Source organism: Leptonychotes weddellii, chromosome 2 (assembly GCF_054177405.1).
Source record: "Leptonychotes weddellii isolate Sample4059 chromosome 2, ASM5417740v2, whole genome shotgun sequence".
NCBI classification, from domain to species: domain Eukaryota; kingdom Metazoa; phylum Chordata; class Mammalia; order Carnivora; family Phocidae; genus Leptonychotes; species Leptonychotes weddellii.
In genome coordinates this window covers 33,224,769-33,238,559 of record NC_138370.1, presented here as the reverse complement: position 1 = coordinate 33,238,559, position 13,791 = coordinate 33,224,769, and the positions used below count along the sequence as shown (strand labels likewise).

At 41.0% G+C, this 13,791-nt stretch overlaps 2 protein-coding genes across 4 annotated transcripts in view; one reads left to right on the top strand and one right to left on the bottom strand.

Moving 5' to 3' along the window:
- The window catches only part of LOC102741580 (integrator complex subunit 10), a 63,771-nt gene that overhangs the window by 39,091 nt on the left and 10,889 nt on the right, over positions 1–13,791 (top strand). The window lies entirely within an intron of this gene.
- Positions 640–13,791, bottom strand: part of HGSNAT (heparan-alpha-glucosaminide N-acetyltransferase) — a 36,470-nt gene continuing 23,318 nt past the window's right edge. Inside the window, exons 3-12 of one of the 3 annotated variants that reach the window (XR_014141655.1) lie at positions 12,433–12,569; positions 11,870–11,991; positions 9,477–9,546; positions 7,437–7,506; positions 6,629–6,738; positions 4,580–4,656; positions 3,820–3,850; positions 2,109–2,269; positions 1,042–1,124; positions 830–952 (exon numbers count right to left, since the gene is read on the bottom strand). Coding sequence is in view for 2 of the 3 variants with exons in the window: in XM_081809665.1 (XP_081665791.1) it covers positions 735–952; positions 2,109–2,269; positions 3,820–3,850; positions 4,580–4,656; positions 6,629–6,738; positions 7,437–7,506; positions 9,477–9,546; positions 11,870–11,991; positions 12,433–12,569 (996 nt within the window). In the remaining variant the exon portion in view is untranslated. The other 2 variants (XM_081809665.1, XM_081809666.1) reach the window with 2 other exon arrangements.

Genomic DNA, 13,791 nt, shown 5'->3' with positions numbered 1-13,791 from the left:
GTCTAGTCTCACTTCACCTCAAGAAAACTCACAGCAGAGGGTACACATACAATGACACAGTGGACAGAGCAGGTAAATGAATAATGATCCAATGCACTCCAAGGACATATAACCAAGCCATCATTACAGGAAGAGCCAAGAAAATCTGGGGTTCAGTGATGAATCTGCTAGTACATATACAGAAAGGAGCTAGAAAATAAATTCAGCTTTATTAATTTATTAAGGACCCCAAGTGGAAGAATTTAAACATTTCTTCCTGAGTTTTTATCTCTACTAGGGGGAAAAAAGCTTAATTCAACAGAGCAATTTATAGTAAGATAGAAAGCAATTGTGAAAGAAGTGAGGCTCTCACGTACTTCCCACAAATAAGAAATATGAAATAGCCAAGGACAGCCACGGACGATACTGCCATTTTCCTCTACCCTACCTTGGCATTTTTCCTCCAAGTTGAATCTTCACAGCATCTATATAGATACTGAAATGTTTTGTGAGTTTTCTATATATCTTGTACTATAATGCCCCCAAAGATTGAACTAGCAAACTAGATGATTCTGATATTATTTAATGCCATCAAAAAGCATTTGATTACTGGACATTTAAAAATTTATTAAGAGGGGAGATCTCATGTTATGTGTTTTTTCCCCACAACAGAGAAAAGGATTGGTGTAAAGACTAAAGGAAAATAACTAATTGAAGGAAAAAAAGAATGTACTTGACTAACACAGTTAAGGAGTCTACTGAGATAAAGTACTGTGCTCAGAACTAAAGAAAGTTCTGAAAATCATACAGTGATTCCCACCCACCCCCAACCATGTGTTTAAAAGCAGATTTCTCACCGAGGCACAACTTTCAGGGACAGGTTTAGCAAAGATGAGCTCTAACACGGCAACCACAAAGTAGGTCACCCCCAGCCTCTGGAGCACGCCAGGAATTCGCACCTTATCCCAAGACACTGCAGAAGGCACAAATTAGGTGAAGTGTTAGCCAGCATTCCTCCTCCTACCCAAGACAACATTATTGTTTTCTAAGGGGGAAACATACCTCCATTGCACTTAAGTTGCTTTCTAGGCTCTTGGAGATAGGCATAGGGGACTTGGCTCAAACTCACAGCAGGAAGTGGCCAGCTGGGACACGGGGATAAGAACACATGTGTTCCTTGGGTGTGAGATAAAGCAAGGACTACCTGGGCCCTGAAGTTTCTCTCCTGGCCCTTTGTCGTTCTGGGTACGGATTCAATCAACTCTCACATCCACCCGCAACTTGCAGAGCCAGCACAGGCCACCAACGGACTCTCCCTATCTTATAGGCTACATGGCTACATCACCGGAGGAGTGTGACCATGTAATGAACCCTACAATGTATTCTCCTGGGAGCAGTGGCCCACTTTTTTGGAGAGGCATCAAATCAACTATTATGTGACACCTTTCCTTCTGACCCCAACTGGAAGTGACCTCTACCTCCTCCTAATGCCTACTCTTAGTGCTTCTTGTCCAAGGGGACCATCTGGCTATTGTCCAGATAATTGTGTCCTGTTTTGCTAATGCCACTGGAAGCCCCTTGAGTACAGCCAACTACTGCCTTCCCTGACCCTGATGTGGGTCCCAAGCAAGGGGTGTGCGTCCTTCCCTCAGCCTTCCTAGCTCACTCACACTGCTAAAACAATAACAAAGATATTCTTTCCCAGCAACCCAGCAGCATACAGGTGACAAAGGTGGATTCTTGAACTACCACACAATCGCCTTATTATGAAAGTCGATGAATCCAAAGTGGCAGGAGGGCAGGGTCTAGAACCAGGTGACCTGATCTGGCTCTACTACTCTGTTGCTGCACTTAGAAGATCCACAGAAAACACTTCAATCTCTCCGGGACTCAGAGTCTTCCTTTGTACAGCAGAAGGGTCTGAGTGGTCTTAGACGCTCTTCCCAGGTCTGAAGTCCCAAGACAGTAACAATAATGCCCGAAGTTATACAAGCAGGTATACATTTTTTTAATAACTGTTCTTTTTTGCAGGTACCTGAGATGGAGGAATTATATTTCTTTTAAATTACGACATGTAGCTTCCATATTTCAACCGGAATGTATACTAATAGCGGGGGAAAAATACTTACATGGACCAAGGCAGTAATTGGGGTTCACAATGACCACTCCTATACAGATTAACAGGAAACTCCTCCATGCAATTTTCCCCAGCAATTTGAATTTTGAACATCCTCGCTGCAGTATGGAAGTCATTGATAGAAAAATTGAAGATCCCATAATAAAGACAAACCTAGAAAAAAAGACAGCTAGTAAGAGGTGGTCATTTCTAGAGTGGGTTTTTTTTTTTTTTGTCTATATATCATTAATATTTTATAATCTACTACATAAAAGAAGCAATACATGATTTTTCTAAAGTAGCCAATTATTGAAATAACATTGAAGGAAGAATCAGAACATAACCCTGTTGGACTATAAGGTTTGTGCACCTTCAAGTCATATCCTAGAAGGAAAATTCTTCAGGGCTGAGTGCAATTTCCAAGGACAAGTCTCTCATTTATTATTAAAGAGAAACAATGATGAAGATGCTAGAATCGAAACAACTGGACTTTCAGGAGCATGCCCTCAAAGTCCCCGAGAAACAAACAACACATGTCAATCATTTCTAAATTCACTCTTTCTCCTGAAAGAAAAATGAAAGCTAGATTCCTTTTTCTAATTTTGTCTGAGCCACATACCTCTTTTCTTCCCTTTTATTATACTAAATTAACTCTTTTTTAAAAAAAGTCAGAATAGCAATCTTTCCGATGATTGAGCGTAGGGTTAATAGAGGTGAGAGTTTGCTCTTGCTACATTCCCTGATGTCCTCTGGCTTCCTTTCTTGGGGTCACCTAATTGGATAAAAGTGTCTAGTAACAGGAACGGGAACACATTTCCTATAGGGAACCTTGTAAAGAATGTACATAAATGGGGAGCCTGGGTGGCTCAGTTGGTTAAGCGTCTGCCTTCAGCTCAGGTCATGATCCCAGAGTCCTGGGATCGAGCCCCGCATCAGGCTCCCTGCTCAGCAGGGATTCTGCTTCTCCCTCTGCCTTTGCCCCTTGTTCATGCACGCTCTCCCTTCCTAATAAATAAAATCTTTAAAAAAAAAGAATGTACATAATTACCAGGTCTTCAGGCATGTAAAACTTCCTCCTCCCAAAAACCATCTCAAACAAGAACCCCAGCTCCCCCACAAGAAACCCTGAGTTCCTATTAGTGATGAAACACAAGGAACTAAAGGCATAAACCAGTAGCTAGTACTACGTCCTAAAGATGGACAAAGTCACTCAAAGCATCACAGGCAAAGACACAAATCCCACATTGTACAGGAATCAGGGTCCCTTGACAAGGTGAACAAGCCACAGATGATCAGAGACAGAGTGCATTGCTCCTGTATTACTTTAAATTTTAATTTAATACTATCATTGCCCTGTTACATACTTATCAGAATCTCCTGATGCTAATATACTACATTTCTTTTAGGAAATATGATTTTTATACTTATTTTCAGGATTAGTGGGATTTAACTACATATTCAGAATTTATGATTTCCTACAAGATCTAGGATCTTGTATAGCATATCTACAATAACAAAATGTTCCCTGTGTCATCTTTTATATGCAGGTTTTAGATAAGCCCTATACCAAGTATAAGAACTATCCAGTAACACAACTTTTGGAAGGACCTGTGAGCAACATAGGCCTGCAGCCCAGAACTCAAGGATGGTTTCAGATAAAGGCTCCAGCATCAGCTGGACACTTGGATGACCTATGGGAGAGCTGGTGGTAGACTGCAACTCACCATGGGAATACGAGGTCAGCCACTGTCAGTCCTGGAGAATAACACAAGCACAAGAGTAAGGAAAAAGACTCTAGAATGTAAGTACTTCCTAAATCTAGAATGGCTCCATTATATACTAAAATATATGGAAAGTAAACTCACATAGAGAGTTCACAGGAAAACACTGTGAAAACACACAGACGCTCCCTGGGAACTCTGGAACCAGTCACCAGGCCTGAGGTATTTCCTAAGAACATGACTGGACATGGGAGAGCCAGAGTAGAAGTCTGGACAAGTCTGTTATCTTCAAGCTGTAGTATTCAAAATCCATTCTTAAACCAACTACTGAGCCAGATTCACCATTACTCAGCACCACTCAGACCAACCTGAGTTCAATGGCACCCCGAGGAGGACCATGAGTCTTAGAAGGCAGAACTCCCATGTGGCTGTAATAAAAGGCATATCTAGAATATGACAAGAATCATTTATAACTAAATTCTTAACAGCTTCTGCAGAGTCCCACAGCCCTGCAACAGAGACTTGGGCAACCATGTGCTATCACAGTGAAGCATTACAAGGCTACAGCACAAGAAAGCAAGAACAAAACAAAAGGGTTAACAGCATCATCTAAAGGTCATTCTATGGGAGCAGGAGATCAGCGCTCAAAGGAAGCTGGTGGGACCTCATCTCTGAGCTCCTGACGGAATGCTGAGAGGTCCTCTTGTCCACACTTCTCTGAGGGGTCCTATGCAAGCAATACTACTTTTAGGAAATATCTTACCATTCCAACTTGAGTGTTTGAAGTACCAATATTTTCCTCCTCCATAATTAACGAAGACCATGAGGATGAGAGCTATCCTGTAAAGCAGCAAAAAGCACACTTTCAGGGCTTGCCCTTGTGACAGGGAATGGCCCAACTATAAGAGACACACATACTGACAGGGGCAGTCACAACACAGATACACTTAAAGAGCAGGAAACTATTATTTCTAATCACTACAATTAGGGCCCTACACAAAGCCCTTCTGTTGCCAACATTTCCAACATGATTTCTTAATTTTTTTTTTTTAACTAAGCTCCACATGGGGCTCGAACTCACCACCATGAGATCAAGACCTGAGCTGAGATCAAGAGTCGCTCAACTGACTGAGCCACCCAGGTGCCCTCCAACATGATTTCTTAAGAGAAATTTACTGACACTGAACTGTGTAACTTGAAAACAAAGCAAAACATTTCCAATCACTCAATTCTGTGCTAATTACTTAGATGTTGCAAGTTAAAGAACCGTAGTAGAAGGCCTACAGTCATTAGAGCTAAGGGCTCAAATCATGCACCCTCAACTCTTATTAGGGCAAGACTCTTATGTTACCTCAGTCTGCTTCTCTGTAAGAGAGGGAACACGCTCACAGGGACCCCCGGGACCACTGAGGTACCTAACCAGCGCTTGGCACATTTTAGGCACTTAATAAATGTTAGTTCCTATCTATCTGCAAACATCTCATCTCCAAAAGTGGCAATGAGAATCAAAAAAAAAAGAGGAATAGAGGCACCTGGGTGGCTCAGTCGGTTAAAAGCTTCTGACTCCTGGTTTCGGCTCAGGTCATGATCTCAGGGTTGTGAGATCGAGCCCTGCATCAGGCTCCACAGAGGGCGTGGAGCCTGTTTAAGATTCTCTCTCACCCTCTGCCCCTCTCCCCATCCCTCTCCTAAAAAAAAGAGAAAGGAATACAATAAAAAAGACTCTGAATATGCTACTATCTGATGCTAATTCTGCAGGATACTGAAGACTGAAGCCTTGAGTGTGTCACTGCAGTTATCTGTGCGGACTCTGGGGCCCAACTCCTGGAGTCAGATCCCAGCCGTCCCACATAGTCCCCGGTGACCTCGGGCACGTTACTTAACTCTGTGGCCCAGTCTCTTCACCTGTACAACAGGCATATTAAAAGTATATGCCTCATAGGATTGTGAAGAGATTGAATAAACTACGACAAGTAAGAACAGTGCCTGGCACAGGGTGAGAATTCAAAAATTCTTAGCAATGGTTATTATTATTGCCTGGCTTCCGATATGCACCCCAGGAGGACTCAGTGTCTGGGAGGCTGGGACAGAATTATAATTATCACTGGAGTTTTAAAGCCCTCCATGAGGGGCGCCTGGGTGGCTCAGTCAGTTAAGTGTCTGCCTTCAGCTCAGGTCATGATCCCGGAGTCCTGGGATTGAGCCCCGCATCGGGCTCCCTGCTCAGCGGGAAGCCTGCTTCTCCCTCTCCCACTACCCCTGCTTGTGTTCCTTTTCTCGCTGTGTCTCTCTCTATCAAATAAATAAATAGAATCTTTAAAAAAATAAATAAAATAAAATACAACTTTTAAGTATAAAATAAAATAAAGTCCAACTGCTGTAGGACTCTGGATTTGCTTCCCAGAGGGCCTGATATTCAAGCTGTTTTGCTAGCAATGGTCAAGGGCCAGGGCTGGCGCATGCTGGTGTTTCATTTGTCCAATGGGACACGGTGGGGCGGGGAGGGGTGGGATGCGGATGGATGGGGAGGCCCCACCCATGTGCTGCTGCCTGCCCACATGACCTTAACTCAGCAGAATCTACCTATCAGTGGAAACTGGTTCTGGCCTCAACCCTTGATTCCTCTCTAGCAACTTTATATTTGCTATCATGACAGTTTTCAAGTAAGAGGCCACTGATTTATTTTTACAGCAAGAAGTCCTGCCTACCCTACAAAATAGAAGATATGTAAAATACCAAAAAGTGTGTTTATGTGTAAACATGTAATCCTAGACTACCTGTGCCCACAATGTCCCAAGGGAGCCCCACATACCCCCTGAACGTGTCTATGCAGCGGAGGCGCGGCGTTGCAGTGGGTGGACGCCATGCTTCCAGTTGAGCATCACCACCGATGGAGCCTGCCCTGCTTGGAGACCCCAGCTCCTTCAGAAAAATGGGGAGAGATACATGCCAGCTGATAATACTAGTGAGTTAATTTCAGTTTTCTGTTTTTTAGGGAAGAAATTAACAGACAGGAGAGCTAAAAATCATTGTCCTGAACAATCCTTTCATTTGCTTTTGTAAAGATCCCATCCAGAGGTTTAGTTTTTCACATTTGATTTTTGTGACGTCTGCTGAGCCTCGCTGATGAACGACCACAAACAACTGGTCCATAAGTGCATCTGGTGCAAGAGTATAAGCAAATATGTCCATAAGTGGACATATATATGTTCATAATGAATTTATTAACAGAAGTAATACGTTTAATCACCACAGGAGGCCATCGATTTGTAGATTTCATATTGATGGCTCTATTCTTTTGTTTTATCTTGACACTTTCTACTTAACTGGATCGATTCAACAGTGCTGCCTGCAGAGAGAAAAATGTCTCCACACCGTGCATATAATGCAACCCGAAGTTCCAACCTCACCAGGAAAGAGAAGGAGACAGTACCCTTCACCAAAGCTGAAGAGAAGGCTGCCTGCTCTTTATTAAGGATACAGAACACACGACCGACCTGGCCTTCCACAATATAAATAAGATTAATTAAACCAGATAATAAAGATTATTAAATAGGGAATTATAAATTCCAAATCTAGAAAACCACCCAGAGCACACATGATGCATTCTAATAACTCACAGAATTGATGAGGCGATCAGTTTCCCGGGAATTAATTGCTTTAGAAATCCAATTATGAAAGTCATCCAAACTGTAAATAAATAAAAAGCTCAGTTAATTTATTTTCTTTGGCAGAATTTTCAAAATGATTGGATACTGTATTGAAAGAAGATTCATTTGAAGTTCATACTCTATACAAGTCAAAGAATTAAACATTTTAAAGTGTCTTTAAGTGTAGTGGATCTTACTTCATCCACACTCCTACCCCCTGTCCCCTTGCCTGCCTTAGATTGACTATTTTAAAGAATCCCAAGCATGATATTATTTAATCCATAACTACTGCAGTTTGTAGCTCTAAAAGATAAACAGCCCCCTCTTTTTTTAACAGAACTGCAGTTCCATTATTACATTTTAAAATATTATCAATAATTCCTTAGTATCACCAAATAGCCGGTTCAATCTGTCTCGTAAGTTTTTTTCTCCAGTTTAATTGTTCAAATCAGTCTCTAAACATCACCCACATATCTAATGCATATATTCTTATTTCTTCTCTTTATTCCCCACAACTCACTCCTATTTCTACTTTATTCAGCACTGGTAACATCACCATCACATGAACAATATTAAAATGGAGACATCTAAGGAAGGGAGAAAGGAGAAAGTAAGATATTTAAACATTGAAATTTTAGAAACGCACTTAATTTTCTTGTACATGCTTGTCCTCCCAGCAAAAGGAGAGAGATCCTGTATTCTCACTACTGCCTCAGATTTTGTTCCGGTTCTGACATACCCGAACATCCCTGGACTTCCAGAGGCAAGCTGGAAAGTGCTGGGGCAAGGGACAAGGGCTCCTGCTTTGCCAGCAGAGCATCCTGCCTGCAAGGCTGCAGAGGCAGAACCTCACGCTACGAGGAGTTTCAGTTCCACAGTGGGATGAGGTGGGATTTCTTCCCTTTGCAAGAGCTTGAGATCAGCTACAAATTACTTTAGAAAGCGATGCCATAGATCCACTGATATTAAAAGGAGCCAATGAAAACACTGTAATAAACTGGAATAATATTTGCATCCTATCAAAAGACAGACAAGATAATATCTTAATTCAAACAAACTCTTCTGCTGAAATTATACTCTGCCCCTAAAAAGCAGTTGGGTTAAAAATCTGCTTCTGAGCAAGAAGTAGTCCTTTTATCCTTACAGACCCTTGTATTTCTAGGATGCACAAAGGGAGAGTCAGACTGCGTGAACTCCCCAAAGCTGCTAGGTTCCCTCAAGGCGGCAGACTTAAAAGACTAGGTTTTCTTCCTTCCAGTTTGGATATGGCTCACCCATAAAATCTTGTGATCCTTCCAGACCCTAACAGGCTGAACACGTGAAAATTCCATCAATCTTACTTCTTTAAAAACATGAAAAAACTTTCCTTTGAAAGGTGATCTGTCAGGCCTGGATCTATGTGACTTTCTTTTTGTTTCCCAGTCTATTCATTCACTCTCACCAGACTCGCTGTTAACCAGGCAGAGAAAGGAGAAGGAATCCCCTCACCAAGCTGCCAGTCCCAACCAGGGAAAAGCAAGTGCACGCTGAGGTCTGGAGGTCCGGCACCCCATCCTCCATCTCTGCTGCCCGATGCCCAGCTGGCAGGAGCCGGGAAGCTGGACCAGAGGGGTGGCCTCAGGGCTCAGGGCCAGACAGGAGGAGGGGTGGAAAGCAATGCACAGCTGCCTCCTGAGATCAGCCCAGGCCACTCCCACTCACTGCAAAAGCAGGCTGTGAGATCCTTCAGGAAAGAAGGACTTCTCAAGCATTTTCTTCTGTTTTCAGCCATTGGGGAGGATTGAAGGCAAAGATCCATTCGAACTAGGTGATCATTTCCCTGAAGTCAGGGACCATCTCTTATTCTACATCGATCCCTGATACCCCAGGCTGGGCCAGGCATAGTGGACCCAGTAAGTATTTATTTAATCAAAGAATAACGGTCACTGAAAGGGTCAAACCAGCCTTCCTGAATATATTTTTTCTATATTCTACTTCCCCCAATTGTGCCCTCCCCTAACATCTGCTTACCTCAACAAGAACCTCAGAAAGGACACTGCAATGATGAGTGCCACACCAACAAGGAACGCAATACACACAGCTATAAAAATCAAAAGAAAACACCGTATCACCAAAATGTCATCCTAAGCATCAAAGCTGTCACATCACTACATTTAATCTGTAAATGAAAAACGCAAACAAAACAAGTGAGGGAAAAGCTTGTATTCTTCTGCTAACTTTCCTAAAAACGCTTGAGAACATTCATCATTAGGGGAGTGCTCATTTTCATCATGAAAAATATCAAACATGCACAAAAGAACAGAGATTTGCATAATAAGCCCAAGTATACCCATCACCCAGATTCTAGAATTATCAAGATACTGTCACTCTTGCTTCTTCTGTTGCTACGCTGCCTCTGTGTCTTTGCCTGAAGTATTTTTAAGCAAATCCCAGACATGTCCTTTCCTCCATCCATCTTCAGTATGTATCTCTAAATACTGAAGATGTGTCGGCATCGTGCAACCCCTGACGTTGCCCACTAGGGAGGCTTCTGGAGTCTTCTACCAAAAATGCATGCCCTCTATCTAGGTGTGAAGAAACAGTGAGCAAGTGCAAATGACAAAATAACCGGCCAGTCCTCTTCAAAAGTGTCAAGGTCACGAAAGACAATGAAAGGCTGCAGGAACCTGACAACTAATTGGGCTGTGGGATCCTGGACTGAATCCTGGACCAAAGAACTGGCCTTAGAAGGGACAATGGGAGAAATCTGAAAAACCTATACATCAGTTAATAGCACTATGTCCTGGTTTTGATCATTATATATAGGTAACTGCACTATGATTATATAGTTTAGGGGTTTAGGGGAAGCTGGAAGCTCCTTTTTTGCAGTGTTTCTTATAAGTCTAAAATTATTTCAAAATTAAAAGTTTCTTTAAAATGGGTTTTATTGGGGCGCCTAAGTGGCTCAGTCGTTAAGTGTCTGCCTTTGGCTCAGGACATGATCCCAGGGTCCTGGGTTCGAGTCCCGCATCAGGCTCCCTGCTCCGTGGGGAGCCTGCTTCTCCTTTGCCCACTCCCCCTGCTTGTGTTCCTTCTCTCGCTGTGTCTCTCTCTGTCAAATAGATAAATAAAATCTTTAAAAATAAAATAAAATAAAATAAAATGGGTTTTATTATATAATCACCATGTCATTAACAACTCCTCTCTGGCTAATAGAGTCCATATTCCAATTTTTCTAGTTATTTCAAAAATGTTTTTTGTAGTTAGTGTGTTCAGATCAGGATACAAACAAGGTTCACATTTTCTATTTGCTCGTTATGTCTCTTTAGTTGCATTTAGACATAAGCAGCCATTGATTTGTTTGAAGCAAGTCATCTATGAGGACGTCTCATGTTCTAGATCTGTCAGTCAGCTTCCTCATGGTGTCACTAACTCGTTCTATCCTCCAAATGTTCTGCCAATGGGCAATTAGCTGTAGAGGCTTGACTAACAAAGTTCAACTTCTTTGGGCAAGAATGCTTCACAGATGGTGCTGTGTCTTTCCCACCAAAGTATTGTCTTTGTTTAGGGAAGGGGCTCTTTCTTTTAAGTTTCATAAGAGACTCATTGGTTTTTGTAGATTCAATATGTTTCCATCAATTACATTCATTATTCTTTTTAATGCTTAAACTGGCCCATGTTGGCCCTTTCAGGTTGGCTCTTCCATTCTTTTGACATGACCCTATGGTCTTCAAAAGCTTCACTGTGAACAGTACTTATTAATGCCACTGGGATTTATCATCTTATCTAATGGGGAGGCTCAGACTGACAGATTTTCTTTTTCTTTTTTAAGATTTTATTTATTTGAAAGCAAGAGACAGCACGAGCAGGGAGAGGGGCAGAGGGAGAAAGAGAAGCAGGCTCCACTGAGCAGGGAGCCTGATTCAGGGCTTGATCCCAAGACCCTGGGATCATGACCTTAGCTGAAGGCAGACGCTTAACTGACTGAGCCACCCAGGCACCCCTCAGACTGACAGATATTCTTCAGTGGAGTTATTAAAGAATGAACAGTCCTTAATCTAAGGGACTTCTGGGCTGTCCCTGTAAGACCCATACAGGGAATACTATCCTAAAACAAGGAAAGATACTTGACAGTCATTTGCCCTATTTCTAGTTTCTTTCTATTGCATTAACTTTTTTTGGCTTATTTATGCTTCATAATTAAACTAAATAACATCTATGAGAATATGTTGATCATACAATTTTCTTATATATCACATAATTTTCTTGGTATACACCAATGACACAATCATTATAAATATACCATAACTAAATAAGATAGATAATCCAGGTTTTAAAGTACAGAGAGTGTTGCAAACAGTACTCAAAAACTAAAACCTTTAAAACACAAATTTAAAAAAAATCAACAAAGAGCATATACGTACGAAGGTTACTGTCAATTGGATTCTTGTTGACAACGATGTCACAAGCAATTTCATTGACTGCATTATGGGTGTGCTTTACCAAGAGTGAATAGTTTCCAAATTCTCCAAATTTGTATTCCAGCCTATAAAGACATGGTAAAATTAAGAAAAATGGCTAGATTAGGACATAAGGAGTTGGATTACGGTAATGTCATCAAGGCAGAGTGACAGGCATTCCTGAGGGCAGACTGGGAAAGATATAAAAAAATGGGTTTTGCTTTTTTGTTTGTTTGTTTTTTTAAGATTTTATTTATTTATTTGACAGAGAGAGACACAGCCAGAGAGGGAACACAAGCAGGGGGAGTGGGAGAGGGAGAAGCAGGCTTCCCGCTGAGCAGGGAGCCCGATGCGGGGCTTGATCCCAGGACCCTGGGATCATGACCTGAGCCGAAGGCAGATGCTTAACGACTGAGCCACCCAGGTGCCCCTAAAAAAATGTTTTGAAGGAAGGAAAAGCTAAAAATCAAATAGGGAACCAGACAGAAACTGCAGGCATCAGTAGTCACATCAAAGCAGGTACAAACCTACAAACTTCTTTCTCTTCCAAGGTGTCATTAAGCTGCAGGAGAGATCCATGCTGGGTGCTCACCGCCCCCGCGGCAATGCTAGGCTTCCCGGGTCTCCCACTCCAGGAAACATTTACCAGAACCTGAAACAAGCACTGTACAACAGAAACACAAGCAACTGTCAGAGGTGTCTGAAAGGCCGCTGCTTGTTGGTGCACATGAGTATCCCCCTGAACTCTTGAGATGACTTTTCCTTCATCCTTATAAAAAAACTTAAATTCCAATAACTTAGGTAAAATTTGCCTATATCACTATATGTAAATTTTTCACATAATGAACAAATACAGCATATACTGTCTTGCATTCCATTGTTTTACATATTACATACAAGTAAATTTCCATGATTTCTTCAAAAGCTTCTCTGTGAACAGTACTTATTAATGCCACTGGGATTTATTATCTTATCTAATGGGGAGGCTCAGACTGACAGATTTTCTTTTTCTTTTTTAAGATTTTATTTATTTATTTGAATTTTTAATGGTTGCATTATAATCCATTAAATACTAAAATTGTGAGTATTTAGGCTGCTTTCAAAGCTTTTTTGTTTTATCTTTTTGTGTATCATTTATATAAATTATGTTTATAAAGACATCATATATATAATTATATATATAAATTATATTATATATAATACATATAATTATATATAATTTATATAAATTATCTTGTTTTCAAAGATCCACACATGATGTTCTTATTCCTTTAAATTCTTTCCCTAAAATACATTTCCAAAAATGAGGTTACTGGATAAAAAATAATCATTTTATTGGGGCACCTGGGTGGTATAGCCTGTTAAGCGTCTAACTCTTGGTTTCCGCTCAGGTCATGATCTCAGGGTCATGGGATCAAGCGCCGTGTTGGGCTCTGCACTCAGTGCAGTCCGCTTGGGGTTTCTCTCTCCCTCTCCCTCTAAGCTCCCCCTCAAATAAATAAATAAATCTTTTTTAAAAAATCATTTTAATGGTTCTTGTTATATGTGGCCGAAGAGTCCTCAATAAGAAAAATTACAGTACATTTGTTTCTCATTAGACTTACCAGGATTTAAAAATCATTCCTCTTTTTGTTCACATACTAAATATTTATGATATCACAGTGTTAAGATTACATTTTAAATTATCAGATTAAATAATTCAATATTTTTTTGTTATTTTATATGCCTTATGGTGTGAACCATCTCTTAGATACAAAATCCCCTTGAACATAATCTTAGAAATATGTCTTCACATATTGCAATATTAAACTTTTAACTATCTCAAATATTTCCCCATTCTAGTGCTTTCCTTTTCATCAAGTAGGCTCAATTGGTTAAGTATCTGA